We start from the raw sequence: 13,272 nt of genomic DNA, 5'->3' as shown, positions 1-13,272 counted from the left end.
AGTTTCGGGACGACGCGTTTGCGTCATCCCAGGTACAGGGGTCTGTACCTGTTGTAATCTCAACAGTTCCGCCTGTTGAGAGCCTTGCTGATTCAGCAAGGCTACTTTTTCCTTCATCTCGTCAAGTTCATGTTGTATGAACTTGGCGATAGTTGAATGGAGGGCATCTTTGTCTAAGTTGGACAGTAATGCCAGGATTGCATCGTTTCCTACGGTCAAACTCATTCGTTCAACCGCACTCCTTTCTATATCACGTAGAAAGGAGTAGCTTTCAGGGGAAACGTGATGCGTATTCCCACTATCATCTTACATGTCCATGTTAGATTTGGGAAATGTGGTCCTTGGACGGACTACAAAGTGCTACCAGGCGTCACGGGGCACTACGACTTGTACTGTTTCAGTACAAGTCCAATTTGCACTGCTTCAGTTGCGAGTGGTGCCTTGCGTTAAGTAACGATCACTGTACGTGCAGAGGAAGACTTCTCTTAAGACGAGTAGACTTAAGAGGGTAAAATGAAAACTGTATTATATATAGTTAAGTGTCTCTTGTTCTATCTTTGTAAATGCTAACTTAACTATAACCTAACACTTAACATGAAAATGAATTCTTATCTCTATCTTATTTGTAACTCTCTTTGATTACTTCTACAGCTGATTAGTCTGCGGAATAAATAGATATAATGGCCTATACCTATTTATGGATAAGAATTCTGAATATTACCAAATAAAGTAATATCCTTTAAATATTATCTACCTTTTTAGATATTATATTAATTAACAACCTTAAAGTGTTAATTTCATGTAACGATACACCCCGTTACAGCGGACATGGTCAGTTACCACCAAAGTCAGCACCATGACAGTAAGCTTGCCGGGTGTGCACCACTTGCAGTGAAGGACATCTTTTAGGAATTCCCCAGAACGTGTCAACGTTCGGAAGATTTTCCTCCCTGAAACACGCTGCTCATTCTCGTCATAACGCACTAGAAACCTTAGCGGCACATACGGTAGCCATGCACCGTAAGAATCGTCAGCAATCATGCGATCTTCAGCAATGCATGCGTGGTACAGCGAACTTATGTGCTTGGCACCATTCAAGTGCAAAACTCTGCCGTCCCACGTGACGTCAAAGGTGCCTACGAAATGAAACAAAGCGGTAGGCGCGTATCTTCTTGCGGGCTTGGCCGGGTTGGGTGGCGGGCCCCCGAATGCAGCAAAAAACCTTCTGACTCAGTTGTAAAAAGCGCGATGCCCAGCGGTGGTCGTGATTTCGGTGAGTGTTGCGGCTGCGGTACGATGTACCAGCGTGATACGTCCGCCCCGCTCGGTGAGCAGCCATGATGTCTCCAACTACCATTTGCTCTGGGGTGGCTCGAATCGCCCAAGTCGAGGCAGTTGGGGCCAGGAGTTCCATGTAGAGGTCTGGTACAGCAAGTCCTCTAGGAACCGCGGCAGTTGAGCAACTTGGCCGTTTATCCATGCCTTGCCGGCGATGCTGAAAGTCGTATACTTAGCGTGCCAAACAAAGTTCTTGATGGCACGCTATAAAGCCACCACGAGGCCTTTCGTAGGCCAACAGTGTCTAGCCAAGTAGAGGAATTTGGGTATAACAAACGCTGCGGCGGAGCATACTTCGTTGAGCTACTGTCATAGTATCATCTGCAAACCCTCTAACCTTGAGGCGCGAGTATGGACCCTGGTGCGTAGCGGTAAACCTTGCAACTTTATATCCCCATCAATTTTCCGGAAAAAAGGTTCGAGCACCAAAATAAAGAGCAGTGGAGCTAAAAGGCAGCCCTGCCGAATCCCGCACGTCACAGGGACCCACCTCGATCTGCTGTCATTGGCAAGAAACCGTACCCGAGTCCGCTCGAATCGCATTGAGAAAGTCCGGTGGGAATCCCATCCACTCCAATACTTCGTGTAAGAACGATCGGTCTACCGAATTGTAAGATTTTTTGAAATCCAGTAGGAGCTCTACCGCTTCACCCAATGACGGATCCCTGGTCGCTGCTAGTTTAGCAGCTGTGAACAAGTCAATGGTATCATCTATGACACGGCCGGGTACAAGTGCATTTTGATTAGGATGGACAACGCGCCGAAGGTGGCTGCTCGTCCTCGTCGCGAGAATGTTTGTCAAATTTTATTAGTCCGTGTTCAGCAAAGCTAGAGGCCGATAGCTGAGTGGGTGTTCCCTCCTCCCGCCTTTTTGAAGCAAAAAATGTCCGCCTCCAGGAAGGTAGATATGAATCGTCCAATTCTTATCCACGGATTCTATAAATGGGTAAGGCACGGTACTAGAACGTCGGCGAAGTCCCAGTACCAGTCATTGCCCAATAAAGAGTACGATGATAATTTAAAATTTCTCAATTATGTCTATGTATTCATCGTGCTAGAATTGGATGACAAAATTGATGTCATCCTAGGATTACCATGGCTCAGAAAGTACGAGCCATGTATAAATTGGCAGCATCAAGCCGTGACAATGCCTGTCTCTTATTCCTCAGATGGTCAACTGATGATGATGAACGTCTTGGAGCGTCCGCAAGCGTGTGGATGTCGCACGAGTGAGTGCGATAGCCTCACTTGTGGTTAGGTCGTTAGCACGACTGCACAAGACCTCAGTGTGAATGTCCAACACACTGTGGAGTTAAATCTCGACGGCTGTGCACAAGCACATGCAGCGTCGAAGGTCCATCAGACGTGGACATGTTACCGACGGCTGTGCACAAGCACTGGCAGCGTCGAAGTTCGACCACTCGAATAAGTTGAGTGGCACGAAACAAGGATGCTTGCTTAAAAAGCAACATCCAAGAAAACTTGACACGCCCGTCTTTAAGAGACAGTGCAAAAGTCCTAGATCGACTCAAGAGTCGATCGTAAAGGATTTTGCTGTGGTAGCGCAACCACAGCTTAAGATGATACTTCTACAATTATTTCTGTGGGGATAAGTGCCCGGGAACCTGTGGTCAAATGTTCCAAACAAGAAGCTGAGACGATAAATGTCTTAGTAAACAATGGGTCAAGTGTAGCGCTTATTGGCTTGATCTAATAGCGCCTACAACGAAATTGCCATTCTAGAACAGATACGGTTCTTGCGTGATCTGCGGAGTGGAAAAGTCAAGCAGATCTGCTTACTGTCACAGACGACAACTTCATGGCCGTTATTCGGTCTGCACTAGTAATTCATGAGAACGAACGCGTTCTTAGGAGCTCATTGATGGACGAAAGTGTCCTCGATGAGTAGACTCGGATTGAACGTTTTACGTCCCAATCCTGGGAGTCTTTGAAGACAACCCTCCACATGAGGATTAAATAGAAATTAAGGATGTTTTCTCTTATTCAGTACCGTGCGAGTTACCTAAGGATAAAGGCACCTGACACGAAATCGAGCTGATCCCAGGTTCAATAAATTGTATTATGAAGCAATGGCCGTTGCTTCGTGATCAAGTATAAGCGATCGGCAAAGAATTTGTCGATCGCTTAGCAGCGGGCCCTGTGACGGAGGCTACTTCCCCACATAGCTCTCCAACCTTCTGTATGCGTAAAGCAACAGGAGGATGGCGGATAGTGCATGCATTCAATAAACTGAACGCTGCAACCGTATCGGCTCAAACGCCGATACCAAGGAAAGAATTAATCATTAATGGTCTGTCAAAGAGTACTATCTTCTCGTCGATGAATTTGATGGATGGGTTCTATCAGATCATTATGCGTGAACAGGATATTTCGTTCACAGCAGTAAGCACCTAAGCGGAAATCTATGGGAGTTGCTAGCGATGCCACAGGGGCTTAGTTATGCCCCTGAGATATTTAACAGTAGTGTGTAACCAATCTGTTGATATCGGTGCGGGATTTTGTACCGAGCTATTTTGATGACGTCTTCGTTCATAGAATATCCAGGAACGGAAAGTCGGATGGTGGAGTACATCGTACCCACATCCAAAAGGTTCTTACACTCATGCGCAAGCACAACTTGTTTGCAAATCTCAAGAAGTGTATATTCCCTGTACGCGAAATACCACTTCTTGGGCTATCGTGGGTTAATACGGTGTACGCACGGATCCAGAAAAATCAAGGCGATCGTTGATTGTCCTGTGTCAGTCGATGTAAGAAGACTGAGAAAATTTCTCAGTTTAGCGGCGTATCTGCACAATTACTCACGCAATTATGCCGAAATACAGGACATCTTTCTTCTTTGTTGAATAAAACTGTAAAGTGGTCATGGAACACTGATTGTCAGCGTTCTTCGAGGGTATTAAGAAAGCTTGATATCCTGGCGATTTCTGATCAAGACCGACCTTTTCATTGTGGTCTGTGACGCCAGCGATTTTGCAATCGGCTGTGCGTTTATGCAATATGACACAGACGGCGCCGTGCACGTCGTCTGTAATCAATCGCGTCAGCTTCAACCAGCTGAACACAACTATTCAGTGCATGACAAGGAACTCCTTGCCATGAAATACGCACTGGCTAAGTTTTGGGTCTATCTCTTGGGAGATAGACCGCTCATTGGATCATGCGTCTTTACGCACGGCCGTAAACAGTCCACACCTCTCGCAAAGAATGGCGAGATGGTTGTATTTATTTGCGGAGTATAACTTCTCCGTGGAGTATAAACCAGGACGACTTTACGTTGTCGCTGATGCCCTATCAAGCCGACCCGATTTTGAGCCGGCTGCGCAAATCAACAGTGAGCATGAGACCACTGTTGCAACAATAAGTGTTCCGTCATCAACATTACTTGACGACGTTAGAAGAGCTTATCAAGAAGATTAGGCTCTTAGAGGGTTGATGGACTACCTTAGAAATCCATCCCAACAATCCTTGAAAGGATTGTCGAAATTGTATCGATCCACAACAGATCGATATACAACACGCATTGTTTTATTGTATTATATAGCCATTGCTAACGACAGACCTCGTGTCGTCATCCCCATCCATAGTGATTTGCGTTTACGCGTCATCTATGAGTTCCACGATGCACCAAAAAGTGGTTTTCGTGGACGTGAGAAGACCTATCTCACGATAAGTCGCGAGTTTTACTGGTTACGCCAGTATGAGTTCGTTAGCAAGTACATACGTGCTTGGGAAGTTTGTCAAAGGGTGAAGCCCATTGCTTTATCCCGTGCTCCGTTGCAGCCTCTGCCTGTTCCTGCAGAGTGTTGGCAGTCGGTATCCATGGACTTCTTCTTCGGATTTCACGACGACAAACATAAGAACAATGATATTCTTGTTTTTGTTGATCGTTTCGGCAATGCAAATAAAATTGGTATTTTGATTATAATTATAATTCAAATAAAATCGGTATTTTGATTAAAAACAATAATGCTAATTACAGAAAGACTTAATAATCTTTCCTGTCATCCTACATCAATCAGTATAGTGAGTGTTAGTTAGGGGGATGTAACGGCTGTATCGTTACATAATTTTTTTCTATAAGAGGAAATAAGCAAAGAAGTACAAAATTATTATCTTTTTTTAATTTTGACATTAATAGTTGCAGCAATACCAAATTTCATATTATTGATGTAATATGACATTAGCTCTATTGATTGGTTGATTCAAATCTAAAATTAACCCCGCCAATCGTTTTAAGACACGATTTGCGGAGCGCAAGGAGGCGCCATTCTCAGTTAGATATTAATATAATAAGTTCAGTAGTAGATAGAAGATCGTTACGTAGGAAACTAATTATTTATTACAGTTTTCGTTTTACCTATTGCTAAATCCTTTTAATTACCTTTAGTAGCTAAAGACCCTTACCTTCTCGAAATTTCACGTATACAGGCACAGAGGAAGGTTTCTTAGGCACCTAACCTACACTGTAATCAGTGTGAGGTCAACTAGTACTTACCAGTACTACGTGAAAGGTGCCCGTTTTACACACGTATCAAGGAGCTATAAAACTTTTTAATTTGCCCCTTTGCCAATGCAGATTATGCGATTGGATGCAGGAAGCACCACTTAAAGGTCTTTATTTGAGGTATTCTGTAGCGGAGATACCTCGCTCCTAAAGTCAGAGGAAGACTTGCAGACTCAGAGAGTCACTTAGTACTTTTGAACTAATGGGTTCAACAACTCACAGAGTCGTACAAGCTATTGAAGCTTAAGGATTCCTAGTTCAAGGGATTTAGGGGTTCGTAGAACCAAGTGGCATCTAGTGCCCAAGAGGATATACCTTAGGAAGGCTTCTATCTCTTACAGATCAATGCGCAAGCCTTAGGAAGGCACTTAACCTATAAGATCAAAAGTGGAACTGAACTTTATTTAATTATTTAAATCTAAAAACCTTACTCTAGCTAATTAAAATAGATTTTGGCCGCCAGATTTATATCTGGCGGCGACCACATTTATTACCCATAATAACTGGGATTTAAGTAACTAATTATTTTAAAATTAGATAAAAGGGTATTTTACCCATAAAGTAAATGTACCACAACAACGGTTCTCCAACCGATGTGTGCCGTATTACACCCTCCCCCATCAGACTGTTGACACCGAGTGACAACATTCGATTTAATTCCTCTTTGAGATTGGAACCTAAACAGCTTACCGTTTGGTTGTGTTTTCCATTCCTTTGTCTAATGACAATCAAGCGTGAGTCACAGACTCTGAGCACATTCCTCGACGATGAGGGAATAGTGAACTTTAAAAGTCACTCTCAATCAGAGGAGGAGGAAAAAGAGCGGCGTTCGCTCACGCCCTCTCCTCCGGACGAACGTTCGGCAAGCCGCGAATCCGTTCCCAGAACGTGATGCCGCTGATGTCTTAACTGCATTGAGCAGGACACGGGACCCTGAGTCCAACATTATTTCAAATCCGCTCGATGAAGAGCAAGAGCAGATAATCCTCATATAGGAAAGAGCTCGTCGTCGAACTGCCGAAATAGCGAAAGCTGAGGCTCATAGTGAATATAGATTCACTCCGCTTAGTGCGGACGAGCGTCTCAAAGAGATGTCATAGCTTGGCCATCTGGATTTCTGGTGACCCGGCGAGGACGCCGGAGGAGTTCGCTGCTCGCGACGCTCTTTATGAGCAATACCTTACACCGAAGGTAATGACGCGAAGTCAGTATCTGACGCGTTTACGTGATCAAGCCCGTGGGGCTTCGGTGACCTCCATGAGAGAAATTCCGATCGTTTTGTTTCCAAACGAAACAAGGAGTGAAAACGAAGTCTCATTGGGAACTGGGTTCACCGGGCCCGCAGACTTCGTAATATCTGGAATATCAGAGAGTCTGTGGATAAAAAAATGATTTTCGTTTGGAACGGAAGCTTCGCTTCGACTTCGCTAAGCTTAAGACCAAAGGCCAGTTACGTTCGGCATTTATGCCACAAAACGAAGAAAAGCCTAGCCGATATTTCAGTGCTTCGGTTGACCGTATAATTAAGGATCGAAGCCGCACTGAGGCTTTAGATCCACCTAATCCCACGTTTAGTGGTGGGAAGCGTCGTTTGGCGCGAGTTGACCCTGAGCTTGGCGCTCAAAAACGTCAACGGCGTACGGGCAATCTTGACGAAGAGGTACCTCGAAATCCCAAGAGTTTTTAGAAAAGGGGTACCTAGCCACTTCACCAGATACTCGTATTGGCCCTCACGACGACGTCGCTTTAAAAGTTTCTTCACATGAAACTGAAGGTTCCCCCGCGCATCAAGCAGCGCGGGAGGGGGCCGAAATATCGGCGGCAGCATTTGATGCTCCACGGCACGATGTGCAACTTCTTCGTGAGGTCCTTGCTCGGTTGAGAGCTCTTTTGAGGCGGTTCGGGACCGTCTTTCGACGCTGGAGAGTCAGCAGCCTCGTTTAGAGGGCCAGCTCGACATCCTGTGTAGGAGGCAGCAATCTGCGGCACGACCGCCTGTCTCGGCGCAAGCGCCTTCAAGTCCACGTGGGAAGGGTCCCGATATGGCTTAAGCAAGCCAATGTAATACACTGGGTGTGTACGCAGCTTGCTAGGAAGGTTTAGCGTAAAAGCTAGGCCCCCCTTGGCCACGACCGTAAATGGTCCAATAAAGCGCGGGCGCAATTTGGTCTTGAAGATAGCGGAAACCAAGTTGGTAGGTAGGTTTTTAGCGTTTAGTAAAATTCGGTCTCCGACCATATAAGATTAATACAGCTTCTGCCTTTGGCATCTGCTTGTTCTTTTCGTTTGTCTTGGCTATCAGCCATCGTATCCCTTACATGTCTTAACACACTAAATCGCGTCGCGAGAAGCTCGCTTACTTGTTTCGAACGGTAACAGGGCTGATATCAGCAAGCCTATCGGCCAATTCACTCCCACCAAGCCCTGAACCACACAGTGGTATCGTTAGTGGAACGCGCGGGTGGTTAAGACCGTTTATATAAAACGGAGTATAGCCGGTAGAGGCATGAACAGCGTTATTTAACGCAAATTTCACTACTGGGAGCATTGAGCTCCAGCGCTTTGATTTCTGAGCTTACACGCTGCGTAAAACGTCTTCAATGACGCGATTGACACGTTCAGTTTGACCATCGGTCTGCGGATGGTCCGCAGTGCACATATCAAATCTGGTGCCAAGCACTCAAAAAGTTGTCGAAACACGCGATCGATAAACAGCTTAGCTGTACCCTCTCCATCAATGGAATCCAACACGGCTGCTTAGTGAGCTATTTTGGTCAACAAAGACCACTATCCCGGAGTTACCGGCTGAATCTTTGGGTAGCCCAAAACCAAAATCCATTTTAATGGACTCCCAGCATCCAATGGGGACGGGAAGACTCGCTAGTGGGGCAGCAGCACGTGCCGAGGGCTTAACCCGTGGCACGGTTCGCATGTGCGAACATATGTGCTGACCCATTTAAAAAGTTTGGGCCACCAACTCTGGCTTATAGAGCCGTAGGTATTTTGTCTACCGAGATGACCACTAAGGACAGTATCGTGTGCCTCATAGAGGATCCGGTACTTCAAATCCTCACCATGAGAAACAACGACACGCGGAGGGTCCGCGATGTCTGTGCAATAAAGCAACAGGTTATTATCGATAGAAAATCGATGTAACCTTGCACGCAACGTGCCGGTAATTTAATACCCGAATCCGAGTTCTTAAGGCTCGTAGCAGAGCTACACACTGTTCATCCTTGGCGCAAGCCGAACGGATTAATTCAGGAATAGATGACGAGATAGTCGTTTAATGAGAAAGCTCATAATCCGGCCTGCGTGATAACGCATCGGCCAAAGCATTTTGCTTGCCGGGTTTATACTTAACCTCGAAGTTGTATTCCGCAAACAAAAAAGGATAGCCATCTGGCCATTCTCTGTGAAAGTTTGGCGAATTAGTCGCCGTGCGTAATGACGAGTGATCTGTATAAATCACAAACGACTTAGAGCCGAGCAGATGAACTCTGAACTTGACGAGAGCATACTTCATAGCACGTAATTCTTTGTCATGAACTGAGTAATTCTTTTTCGCAGCTTTAACCTGTCTAGACTCGAACGCAATAGCACGTCATGCCCCTCAACATCTATTTGTAACAGAGCACTGCCAATGGCAAAATCTGATGCGTCACAGACGACACTGAAAGGCCAATTTGTGTTTGGCAGTGCCAGAATCGGGGCATGGAAAAGACTATCCTTAACTGCTCGAAAAGCATTATTTTCGGCGCTAGTCCAGCACCATTGTGTATCCTCTTTAAGGAGATTAGATGATGGCCTAGCCATATCAGCGTTATTTTCGCTATATTTGTGCAAATAATTGGCGAGACCCAACCACTTACGCAAATCCTTTTATTTTTTAGGAACCGGCCAATTTACTATGACTTTTACCTTAGCGGAATCCGCTCTAAGGCCTCGCTTCCAATGAAGCCTCCTAAAAAAGGAATTTCATCTGGGTTAAAAATGCATTTAGATGCATTGGCATACTATTTGTTTGTGCGCATGCACTCGAGCACTGCTCGCAAATGGTCTAAATGGTTTTCCATATGAGGAGATTTGCTCTCTCATACCATTTCAGCCTCGTGCTTAGCACGGAGAAATCGTCAATGACGTCACACCGCTCCCTTGGTAAACGCCATTGTCTTGTGACACAGTATTTGGTTCCCGGAACCAAGTCAATTTTCATGACGAACACCTCTATCCGGACGTTAAACAGATGATGGGTTATTACATACCACATCTTGGAATTCCTTAATTAAGGAATAAAAGGGATCCGTAGGCCGACAAGGAGTTAGGTAACTCATCTTCCTTATCCAGCGAACGTTTACGTGTCGCTTCACGTGCATTAAGAGGGTTTGACCCAAAATGCCCTGGCGAACTGCCAATACTGTTACTACTGACACTCAGAATGATGCCACCTCGGCCGATCATACTCGGTGGACTTAGACGTGCCACTCCACGTCTTGATGCATAGATTCAATGAGAGTTCTCAACTCCTGGACGAAGTCCGCTAGGGTTCTTTTACCCTGTCGAGTCGCTGGGATCTGTGCTCGCATGCGAGAAGCCTGATCAGGCGGTGCAAACATGCTCGTCATTTGCTGTTTCAGCGAATCCCATGAAGGAAAAGCGTCGTTTATGGACGTGCTGCACGATAGTGCCCACTCCATGGCTCTACCTCCAAGTTTGGAAATGGCCATAGCCACCTTTTGCCGTTGTGTTAAGAACAAAGCGGAATCAATGGACATTTCCATCTGCTTAATCCGAAAAGGGAGATTTTTTCCCTTTTTTCCCTCATATGTTTTCACATTTACAGTTAGAGGGCGAGCCCTTGGCTCTGAGTCAGGTACAGAGGTGTACCGGGTTGGCATAGATGCCGCTAAATGGTCCTGTACCCGGAGCGGTCAGGGAGGCTTCGTACCGCATGAAGGCTTCAAGCCTTGCATGCGGGACCTCTGATCCCTGGGAAATAATAAATCCCACGTGCTCAAGCCCGAATAAGGTTTTAAGCTTTTCATAAGCGGCGCGTTGCGCTTCTGACAATTTTGGAACCTCTTCGATTTTCGTGAGAAATTAGACTTGTAAAGACTCAGGCGTAGATTGACTACGAGTGCTACCAGGTGTAGCGGAGCTACCTCGCTCCTAAAGTCAGAAAAAGACTTTCAGACTCAGAGAGTCACTTAGTTCTATTGAACTAATGGGTTTAACAACTCAGGGAGTCGTACAAGCTATTAAAGCTTAAGGAATCCTCGTTCAAGGGATCAGGGGCTCGTAGTGCCAAGTGGCAACTAGTGCCCAAGAAGAAATACCTTAGAAAGGCTTTTATCTCTTACAGATCAATGCGCAAGCCTTAGGAAGGCACTTAACGCTTCAAGATCAAAAGGGGAATTATTTCAATCTAAAAACCTTACCCTAGCTAATTAAAATAGATTTTGGCCGCCAGATTTATATCTGGCGGCGACCACATTTATTACCCATAATAACTGGGATTTAAGTAGCTAATTATTTTAAAATTAGATAAAAGGGTATTCTACCCATAAAGTAAATGTACCACAACGGTTCTTCAACCGATGTTTGCCCATTACATATTCAATGGCAAACGCTTGAGATCGAGAAAAACAAAGTCGATTTGGCACTCAGCTCTTGCCAGATACATACTTTCGTATGAAATTATCGTTTTTCCACAGTCAAATTATCGAAAACGAAATGTACATGTTTTCTACTAGACGAAAATGGCTACACACACATGTCGCTGGACAGTACTTGTCAAGCAGTTTGGGCATCTGTTTAATTTGCTTATCTACCGATCACCAAGGCTTGTAAATTCCGATTTATTCTCAACCTACGCGTGTGTAAATGTAATACGTTACAGTTATTCGCGCCATGAGCAACCGTTAGAGCATGTTACTCGACTTTTCTCCATCGAAAATGGCTGCATCGCATTTTACTGCATTCACCCAACTCATTCAGCAAATAGCTACATTCCAAGAACAGCCATGTCCAAAGCCCCAAGAACCGTACACGCGTACGCCTCGTTCGGCAAACACGAGGAGATGAAGCCTTGGGAGTACACGTCGCGCCCGCTTGGCGACGGAGACGTGGAGATTAAAATCTCGCACTGTGGTATCTGTGGCTCAGACGTCCACACGGTCGATAGTGGGTGGGGGCCGACTACGTACCCATGTGTCGTAGGTCACGAAATCGTGGGGCATGTGACAATACTTGGTCCTAACGTGAAGGACCTCAAAATTGGCGATCGCGTCGGAGTTGGCGCTCAGGTCTCTGCATGTTTAAGTAAAGATCCTGCCGTATGCAAAGAGTGTGCTAGCGGCAGCGAAGCGTACTGTCCCCATCGCGTCTGGACGTACAATGATACGTATAAGAACGATGGGGTACCCACCTATGGCGGCTATGCCGATTACGTGCGTGTCCCACACGAGTTTGCATTTAAGATTCCTGACAATATTCCGTCGGATTTGGCTGCTCCTTTGCTCTGTGCTGGAGCCACGGTGTATACGCCATTGCTTGAGGCGGGAGTTCAGCCAGGCAAGCGTGTGGGTGTCGTTGGCATTGGCGGATTGGGGCACGTTGGCATTCAATTTGCCACTGCGTTGGGCGCTGATGCTGTTGTGGCCTTCTCTCGATCGGCAACGAAAGAGGCCGAGGTCCGAAAATTAGGCGCAACGGAATTTGTTGTGTACACGGACGAGAAGCAGGCAGAAGCTGCGGAGAAATCGGTGGATGTGCTGCTGATTTGTGCGAATGCCGACAACATGCCGTATATGCAGTTTCTGAGTTTCGTAGCCGTTCGCGGATCATGCATTATGGTGGGTCTTCCAAATGACGAGATTAAGTTCCATGCGTTTGGGGTCGTGGCGAAGGGTCTTAAGTTTGTCGGCAGCAACATTGGCAGCATTCAAAACATTAAAGACATGCTCCAACTCGCTTCGGAGAAGAATGTACGCCCTGTGATCCAGAAGATGCCCATGGACAAAGTGAATGACGGCGTCAAGCTCATGCGCGACGGTACTGTGCGCTTCCGCGTGGTGCTCGAAAACTGATTAATTTGTTTTTTGATCGAGTATTTAATCAAACTACTTTTGGCTTTATTCGAATAAGTTCCTTTTTTTGTTATGAAAAAAGTCAAAAAAACATAGAAGAGAAGGTTAAGTATAGTCAATCCCACTTGAAGGACGCAAAATGACCAAACTGTTGGGCACCGAACCATGTGTAATTAATACGGATCAGCAATAAACTCACCGCACGTCTTGCCTAGGGATGGCAAGATAGCTTAAATTTTTTTCGAATTAAATTTCAAAATTGAACTAATGTCTTGGCTGACACTATTGCGCAGACTAGACTTCGAGGCAAGACCCCAT

General features: G+C 45.7%; 2 protein-coding genes across 2 annotated transcripts; one reads left to right on the top strand and one right to left on the bottom strand.

The window, feature by feature from the left end:
* Positions 1 to 1,126: 1,126 nt before the first annotated feature.
* On the bottom strand, positions 1,127 to 1,480 carry CCR75_005766 (uncharacterized protein; the record flags this gene model as incomplete). Its single annotated transcript, XM_067963841.1, has 1 exon — positions 1,127 to 1,480. One exon carries the CDS (start codon positions 1,478 to 1,480, stop codon positions 1,127 to 1,129), a length of 354 nt encoding a protein of 117 aa, XP_067815773.1.
* A 10,409-nt stretch (positions 1,481 to 11,889) lies between these two features.
* On the top strand, positions 11,890 to 12,954 carry CCR75_005765 (uncharacterized protein; the record flags this gene model as incomplete). Its single annotated transcript, XM_067963840.1, has 1 exon — positions 11,890 to 12,954. One exon carries the CDS (start codon positions 11,890 to 11,892, stop codon positions 12,952 to 12,954), a length of 1,065 nt encoding a protein of 354 aa, XP_067815642.1.
* Between the last annotated feature and the right edge of the window lie 318 nt (positions 12,955 to 13,272).

The sequence above is a fragment of the Bremia lactucae genome (assembly GCF_004359215.1).
Source record: "Bremia lactucae strain SF5 chromosome Unknown BlacSF5_NotPlaced_183_SHOA01000117.1_1171385bp, whole genome shotgun sequence".
In the NCBI taxonomy this organism is placed as follows: Eukaryota; Oomycota; class Peronosporomycetes; order Peronosporales; family Peronosporaceae; genus Bremia; species Bremia lactucae.
This window is presented reverse-complemented; position numbering and strand designations above follow the sequence as displayed.